The sequence below is a fragment of the Cynoglossus semilaevis genome, chromosome 4 (genome assembly GCF_000523025.1).
Source record: "Cynoglossus semilaevis isolate Cse_v1.0 chromosome 4, Cse_v1.0, whole genome shotgun sequence".
In the NCBI taxonomy this organism is placed as follows: Eukaryota; Metazoa; Chordata; class Actinopteri; order Pleuronectiformes; family Cynoglossidae; genus Cynoglossus; species Cynoglossus semilaevis.
The window spans coordinates 7,854,661-7,862,505 of record NC_024310.1 but is presented as its reverse complement, the minus strand read 5'-3'; the positions used below and the strand labels follow the sequence as shown (position 1 = coordinate 7,862,505).

Genomic DNA, 7,845 nt, shown 5'->3' with positions numbered 1-7,845 from the left:
CAGGACACAGTCTGATGTTTCAACTACGAGTTTTATCATCAGCTCACAAATTAAACAGTACATTTATTTATTTAACTTCAGTTAAGGAACTCTCTGGGATCAACAGGCAGCAGCAGGAGTCAAGGGAGGTGAGTGGAGCACAGATATGCGAAAGAGAGAGTCCTATAATGCTATAATCCTAAGTGTTTACATATTAAATCTTTTCCTCTCTTAAGGGACGACGACACGGACTCTGATGGTGACTACGATGATGTTGATATGTAAGAACGGCACCTAACAGCCCTTTTTACCCTCTCGTTTCGTCAATAATCCGCTGTGTGACTGTGACTGAACTCTTTCCTTTGTCTCGTCTTCTTTAGCCCGACCATAAAAGCCACGAGGTGAGCAGGATAAGATGCTCTTCTAGTCAATGCGTTTTAGTTTTTACACAATCAGCCAGTCTAACACTTTCTCTGCCGACAGCGACATCAAAAATGACATTCCACCCCCACTTCCACCAAAAGTGAGTGGACAGGAGTTGAAAACATACAGAAAAATAGTGTGTTGTTCACTTTAATACTGACAAAGATCTCTGCAGTTTCTTTTATTTTTCATTATGAATTATATGAATTTTCTTTCATTCCTAAATACAAAGTAATTTTTTTTATTCTGTGTCAAAACATTTTGTTTCGTCATGTTCACACATTTTAGCCCAAAGCTCTGACGAGTTCGGAGGAAAGCATCCCAGGAGAAGATGATCGGTTGAGGAAGCCCTGCTCTATGTACAACCCTGCTCTTATTAGGACCTCCAGTGGTACTCATGTCCGGCCCACTCTAAAACCACGAGTGTCACGAAACTCAGGTGACATCTAAAAATTCCTCTTCCTTGCATTTTTGAGTACATTTCATATTCTTTTATTGTAGAAAATAATAATAGTAATAAGATGTACAGGCCTGAAGGTACATGGCCCATCATGTTGCAGTGGATTGTGATTGTGTGTGTTTGTGTGTGTATCGTAGACCCGGCATATTTTCCTGCTCAAACACACAACAGCTTACCCGACGTTGTTCCACCTATTCCTCCCAAAGGAATACGCAGACGGCAGCCTCCATCAAAGGTGGAGCAGCCAATAAAAACTACTTGTCTCCCTTTCTTTTTAAACTAGTAAAACTGTAAATCAGATGTGTATTTAATACTTCTAAAACATTGAACCGTCTCTGCCCACAGGATACTGCCGAGTGTGTCAGCCCTGTCACGAAGAAACCTCCCGTGAGTCTTTTCACTTCTTAGACTATATTTAATCTGTTTATTGCACACGCAAGTGTGGTGTTTGTTATCTGAAAACTGAATATTTATTCCAGAAGATTATTATTAAATTATTATTTTTAGATTTTTTTTTTTGTAAATATCTGAGACACACATCTGATGTCCAGTCCCTTAAGATGTTTTAAAAATAAAATAAATAGAACATAGTAAATAAGTATTCCCCAACTAATTCTGGTATATACTGTATATATATTGAAAAACTTGTTGAAGCTCACTTAAAAACAAACAAACTGTACTCACTGATCCATGAAAACACGTATACGATGAACAGCCGCTTCGTCGAACCTTCTTTTTCGTGAGAACAGCGAGGTGAAATGGGAAACCAACGTCGTAGACGACGACAACGGCGGGAAGTTCCGAACACCCTCTGCAGCAGTAACTGCAACCTTGGTAGCAGCAGGATTCAACCCGAAACTACACAGAAATGTACACCAATCATAACTAAACAATAACACTAAACTTTTCTCGACATTCATATGATTACCAATTCAAACAACGTTCGTACTCACTCAGTAACTTGGCGCAAAACACATCGCCTCGAGAGTCTCCTTCATGCAACTAACGACAGAGAGGCTAAAACACTAGCTGCCCAACGAGACACTCGTGTTTCTCTTGCGTTCGGTTTTCCCTCTCTTTCTTTATCCCACCGAGTTTCGCAGAATCCTATTGGTGGTTTACAATCATCTCCGACAGGCACTAATTGGTTAATAACAGATTAACTGAAAGACTGACACCTGTTTACCCAAATAAACATCAGAACCGGTATGAAACATTCAAAGACATGAAAAAAGCATGGGATATTTTAGTATCTTTCGAAATAAATTGTCTACAATACGTTTAACTAAATTAACAAACACCCGTTTATAGATCCCGAACGGTAACATTTGTAGCTGACTACAATTATGACATTTCGTCTCTTTATTCCAAGGTCTACTTTAAAAAGATTTTCTATGGCTGCCCTCTGAAAGTAAACTGCTCTACAACTTGGGAAAACTCAGCCACCAAAGGTAGTTTAAGCAACAAGCTTTCAAATGTGTTAGCCATGTCATTTTAATAATGTTCTCAATCCAGTCTGAACAGCATTTGTCTTCTTCTACATCAGAGCAGCACCTCCTCTTGGGTGCAGAGGAAGGAATCTACACCATGACCCTCAACAGCTCTGAGGCCACCATGGAGCTGGTAGGACCTCTTTTTCCTACAAATGATTCAAACTTAGGGGTCATATAGTAGAATGTTGGTTAGTGCTGTTACCTTTAAGCAAGAAGATCACTGATTACAGTTGATTCCTCAGAGTTATTCTGAATTAAACATAAAGGTATTTTCTCTCTATCTGTGTCTTTCAGTTGTATCCAGGAAAATGCACCTGGGTCTATACCATTAATAATGTCCTCATGTCGGTGTCAGGTAATTAAAAAAAATGTATACAAGTCTCTTTTGAAAGTATAAGGTTGCTGAATGACCTGTATCTTTATGGAATGTTGCTGGAATTGAGTTTGAGTTGACAAAGCAGAAAACACTTTTATTTTCTTTTAATCAAACTATTTTTCCATTGATATTTAAAAAAAAATTTTTCTTCGAGTTTTCTGTTAATTGTTTTCTGTGTTTATAGGTAAATCATCACAGCTTCATTCACATTCCCTAAAGGAGTTGTTTGAACAAGCTAAGAAAGACCAGAGGATGGTTGCCTTGCCAACTCACAGACTGCTGCCAAGGTAACACTAGAATATACCTGCAATTATTCTGCATCTCTTACTCTGTGTTAACTAAATGAAAAGTTTGCCTTAAAAATGAAAACCAAAGTCACTTTGACCAAAACATCGACTCCTATTTATCTTCAGGAAATGTGCAGTGACGAGTAAAATTCCAGATACCAAAGGCTGCAAGACATGTTCAGCTGGTGGTGAGACCCCACAATGCATTTGTACAACCGTGCTGTTTCACTGTTGTGTCATGTTCTGCAGTCCCTTCAGTATGTTCTTCCTCATCTGTGCAGCAGATAACCTGCAGCAGGGATGTGTGTTCCTGTGCTGTGCTCTGGAGTCCAGTGTGGTGCTGCTGCAGTGGTACGAGCCTATGCAGAAGTTCATGCTCATTAAGGTATGAACCGCTATTTATCAAAAGTCACTTTCTGAATCCTTGATCCTCAGTTGTCGCGTGTGTTTAAATGAAATGGTATCTGCCACAAAAAACAACCAAAAACCACATCCCAGCCCAGACTTGACCCTGCACATTCACACATGCTCTGAAGAAACACCAAAACCTGCTGCTCTATTAGGATTAAGTAGGATCATACTCTACACTTCTCTCCTTTTTCTGCCTACAGCATTTTGACTTCCCCCTTCCCTCCCCTCTGCGGGTGTTTGAGATGATAGTAGCTCCACAGGAGGAGTATCCTCTGGTGTGCATCGGTGTGTCTCAGGGCTCCAGCCCTAACCCTCCAGTCGCTGTAGAATACATGAACCTCAACTCCAACACTTCCTGGTTCACCAGATCCGGTCTTGGTAAGTCCAAACATCATCCAGGTCTGAAGAATACCAAAGAATCTCAGAAAAAGGAATCCAATGAAATGTTCTTTTCTCATTGTGATATCTGTCCCACAGAAAAACCTGTTCCAGACGTGGTACAGGTAAACCAGCTGGATGGTAATTCACTGCTTGTCCTTTTAGAAAGTAAGTGGAACACTGTCTTTGAACTTTTTTTTCTGACTCTGGTTTATGCCTTCTATGTTAAAAGTTTGTAGAGAATGTAGAAAAACGATGTTGACGTTTTATACTTTTTCAGAGTCAGTTTATGTTGTCGATCTGACGGGGGCGCTAAAGAGCAGCAGGTCCCTGTCACTCGAGGCCACCTTCTCTTTTGACGTGGAGTCTGTAGGTGAGAATAAGGGTTGATGAAGTGATGGACATGGACATTGACGTGGTAGTAGTTGGACTCAGGTCATCACTGACTCTGTCCACTTTTCCAGTTTATTTCCAATAGTAGATGGACTCAGGTCATCATCTCTGTCCACTTTTCCAGTTTATTTCCAGGACACTCTGCTGGCAGTGTGGCGTCACGGCTGGCAGAGGAGAGGACACAGTTTTTCTGATGTGCTGGATGAAATTGTTGACCACAGGAAGATCTACAGATTGGTGCAGTCAAATGGGTACAGGGTTTCTGCATTTACTGCCTTTAACTCATGTTTGTGTGCACTACATTTCCCACAGTCTCCCCAGGGGAACTGGGTTCTAGTGCTTCTTCCAAATAATTGGCAACAGTAAGACAAACAAATTACCGGTAGGTGAAAAGTCTACATTAATAACAATTTTCCTTTGGCACAGTGAAAACACAGGGGATACCAAACCAACACAGATATGATTTCAGCAAATAGTTGTTGAGTTTTTTTCAAGGAAAAAAAGTCAAGTCAGATTCAGATTGCTTTTTTCCCATATACACAGGACATACAATTGATTGAAATTGTGATGCCCTATGCCCTACAGTGTGACAACAACTATAGTAAAATATAAAGGATATAAAAATTTGACACAAGGTAAACTAAAAAAAGTGTCTAAACAAAGCTCAGAATGACGTTAACTCTGGTTATTTGTGTTTCAAACACAGGAGGATTGTTTTGGAGACACGTCAGACTGAAGACCAATCAGGGCTGTCCAACCTTTACGTCCTGGAAAATGCAGAGAACTACGTCCTCTTGGCCTGATGTCCCTGTTGGCTTCACAAACTCCAGGCTGCAGTTTTGACTAATGCTTCTACTTGAGACCTTCAGCATTGAATGGAAGACGCATTGAATAAGGCACAGGATCATCTTGACCTCTGATGACCTTGAACGTGTTATTGCCCTTGCATTCAGTGGAACTATGTCTTGACACCATTAACCCCTCAATTAAAGGGACTGTGTTGGGTGTCATATTGACTCTGATGTCGACTGTTGGATGAGAAACTATCTTCAGATTCCTTTGTAGCAGATTTGATTTCTCAAAAACCGTGGGTAAAGGAGAGTCCTCTTTCAAAACTAAAGAGGATTCTGCTGCTGTATATGGCTTTTCAAAGACGCCACGTACAAGAATTACGGACTCCAGCAGAGCAGCATTGCTTTTTATTGTTTTTGTTTTCTCAAGTTATGTGTTGATGGTGAAATTATGTATTTCACTTTCTGTAATAAAGTTATTAAAAAGAAGATGGGAGTCAATTAAATCAAATTGTGGTCATAGCCTAGCAAAATATGCCTTACCATTTTGAATTATGATTTATTTTATTTTATTTTTGTTGCTTCCTTACTTTTCTTACTTTTCCCCTGTTGGATTAAATGAAAATCAAAGTTTACCTTTCCCCTGTTGGATTAAATGAAAATCAGTTTGGTGTCGGAGCTCCATTGATGATGGCTTTGGTTAAATAATGCCAACAGACCACGGTGCAGTTTTTGCTCCAAGAGGTTTATTTAGTTTAAGAATGCAAACAGGATAAACATAAAAAATGAAAACAATATTTAACTTTTTTTCAAATCATTTCAAATCACCAGAAACATTCAGAGCAAATGTTACAGGTAACAGTTTGTTATTGAAATGTTAATCACAAGGTGAGAGGAGGGGTTGGAGACAGCTAGGAAAAAGCTGTGGCTTTTTGAAGTAAACAAGAAGTCAAATTGAATTTCACATTAAGGTAGCTTTAACGCTCATGTAGTAAAATAAGCAAAGTAGGATGAAAAAAGTGTACTGCTGAGAAATACTACTCTACTCTACTCAGCTGTTATATATAAAACTTAAGACAAAATACATGAGTAATAGTGTTTAATAAGCTCGTACTAACTGTGTCTGCGCTGAAAGGTCATGATTATGGTTTAAACATTGAATTAAAAGGTGCACGAGAATTAAAAACAAACATTTCTGCATCTAACACTTCCTCTATAACCTTGCCTTAGCTCAGAGGGAGTGTTCGATATAAGCCTCGCCCACTGTGTTACATACCTCAGCGCAACAAACACGTTAACACTAAAGTTAACACGAAGATCAATTTCACAGTTGAGAATGTCTGCTAGATGCATTGTTTTAAAAAAATGGTTTAGCACGGGTGTATAAAAAATATGCCACTGCAAAACGATGCCACTGATATTCGCAAGATGCTTCGATTGTTTCGGTTGTTTAAGGCAGTGAGAGCAATTTTTTTTTTAAAAAATGAAAGGAACAACCTCGTCAAAGGTCAACCGAGAATTCTGGGAGTTCCTGCCTTACATGATTATATATAAGCACCAAAACAGATTAGGACATTAGCTGCACAGGTTCACCTGACTGTTTTAACACATGCAGCACAGTTGAATCTTTCACACATTTAGCACCACCTGCTGGTTCTTTTTTGAACAGACTGATGACACAAGGCCCCAAAATGACGCAGGAAACCATGTGACATGAAGAGTGTGTGCAATATTTGAGAAGGAGAAAAGGAACATCACCGACTCTGGTTAATGATAGGAGACAGATAGGAACACATCAGTGACCTCTACTGGTTTAGCTACATGCAGTGAGGTCTGCTAAACCCTTCAGCATGATTACAGCATACAGCATGTGTGAGTCCGTATTCGTCATGACTTTACATGTTTATGGCGTGGTACATTTTTATATTTGTTCCGTCTGGCTGCTGTGTTGGCAGTCCCGCCGTCCCATAGATCAACAGCTCTTCTGTCAGGTCAGGGGTGACAGTGGCGGCGACAGCCCACGACACCGTGGTTTGAACAAATCTCTGATCAGAGCTGGAGAGAAGAAGTTTGAGAAACTTTGTTTCAATATGTTTCTTATATTTTAATGTTTTTAATAAGACAATGTACTGAACTGAGTCCAAATGTAAGCTAGACTCTTAGGTGTTTTTATTTAAATATCAGGGAATATTTTGTAGTTTTTTGGGGCATATTTTTAATAGTTTAATTTTTTATCTTATGTTGAAATAAATAGAATATGGGAGCCATGTGTAGATAATGTAGAGAATCAAAACCTAGTCTTAAAGTGACAGAACTGTTTACGAGGCTCTGGATGAAGGGTCAGGATGAAGTTGTTAATTATATTAAGGAAAAGATAACGAGACACTGACGGGTTATGACCACAGCTGTAGGATCAGGACGGCTCACAAAAAATACGTTTATACTCGTTTGTGTTTACCTGCAGTATCACACAGGCCCTGTATGCCTCCTAACACAGGGTCCCTGTCTGTGAGGAGGTGACTCCGCCCACTTGGTCCCGAGTCTAGCAAAATATCCGATTGGTCGGTTTGCTCCAGACTGTCCTGAACACAGAGAGTTTCAAAAACATCTGTCATTTTCAGTGCATTTTAATTTAAAAAAAAATATTTTGGAGATATGTCTCACCAGCATTTTGTGGCTGAGAAAAATGTCCTCTTCTGTTGACATGGCCTCTTGTTTCTGCCTCTTGTCCTGAAACAGCACGGACAGTGTGTCCTCATCTGCACTGTGAGTCCTGAAGACACAGAGAGACAAAAGTTTTAAAATTCTACAAACATAACGAGAACAAGCTGTCTTCCTATCCTTTAAGCGTCCG

The 7,845-nt window shown here is 39.6% G+C and overlaps 2 protein-coding genes across 4 annotated transcripts in view; one reads left to right on the top strand and one right to left on the bottom strand.

Annotated features, from left to right (window-relative positions):
- The window catches only part of map4k1 (mitogen-activated protein kinase kinase kinase kinase 1), a 15,252-nt gene extending 9,772 nt beyond the window's left edge, over positions 1-5,480 (top strand). The window contains exons 15-32 of one of the 3 annotated variants that reach the window (XM_008308881.3): positions 82-128; positions 216-260; positions 360-380; positions 463-502; positions 691-841; positions 1,000-1,097; positions 1,208-1,249; positions 2,235-2,313; positions 2,409-2,485; positions 2,650-2,710; positions 2,916-3,018; positions 3,145-3,206; positions 3,303-3,403; positions 3,630-3,807; positions 3,907-3,975; positions 4,088-4,180; positions 4,325-4,451; positions 4,907-5,480. In XM_008308881.3, the coding sequence (XP_008307103.1) occupies positions 82-128; positions 216-260; positions 360-380; positions 463-502; positions 691-841; positions 1,000-1,097; positions 1,208-1,249; positions 2,235-2,313; positions 2,409-2,485; positions 2,650-2,710; positions 2,916-3,018; positions 3,145-3,206; positions 3,303-3,403; positions 3,630-3,807; positions 3,907-3,975; positions 4,088-4,180; positions 4,325-4,451; positions 4,907-5,003 (1,491 nt within the window). In that variant the 3' untranslated portion in view covers positions 5,004-5,480. Of the gene's footprint in view, positions 1-81; positions 129-215; positions 261-359; positions 381-462; positions 503-690; positions 842-999; positions 1,098-1,207; positions 1,250-2,234; positions 2,314-2,408; positions 2,486-2,649; positions 2,711-2,915; positions 3,019-3,144; positions 3,207-3,299; positions 3,404-3,629; positions 3,808-3,906; positions 3,976-4,087; positions 4,226-4,281; positions 4,452-4,906 lie in introns of those variants that run through there. The other 2 variants (XM_008308878.3, XM_025055133.1) reach the window with 2 other exon arrangements.
- A 237-nt stretch (positions 5,481-5,717) lies between these two features.
- Positions 5,718-7,845, bottom strand: part of hif1al (hypoxia inducible factor 1 subunit alpha, like) — a 12,972-nt gene continuing 10,844 nt past the window's right edge. The window contains exons 13-15 of the mRNA XM_025055146.1: positions 7,656-7,839; positions 7,450-7,573; positions 5,718-7,046 (exon numbers count right to left, since the gene is read on the bottom strand). Of these exons, the coding sequence (XP_024910914.1) occupies positions 6,979-7,046; positions 7,450-7,573; positions 7,656-7,839 (376 nt within the window). The 3' untranslated portion in view covers positions 5,718-6,978. The remainder of the gene's footprint in view (positions 7,047-7,449; positions 7,574-7,655; positions 7,840-7,845) is intronic.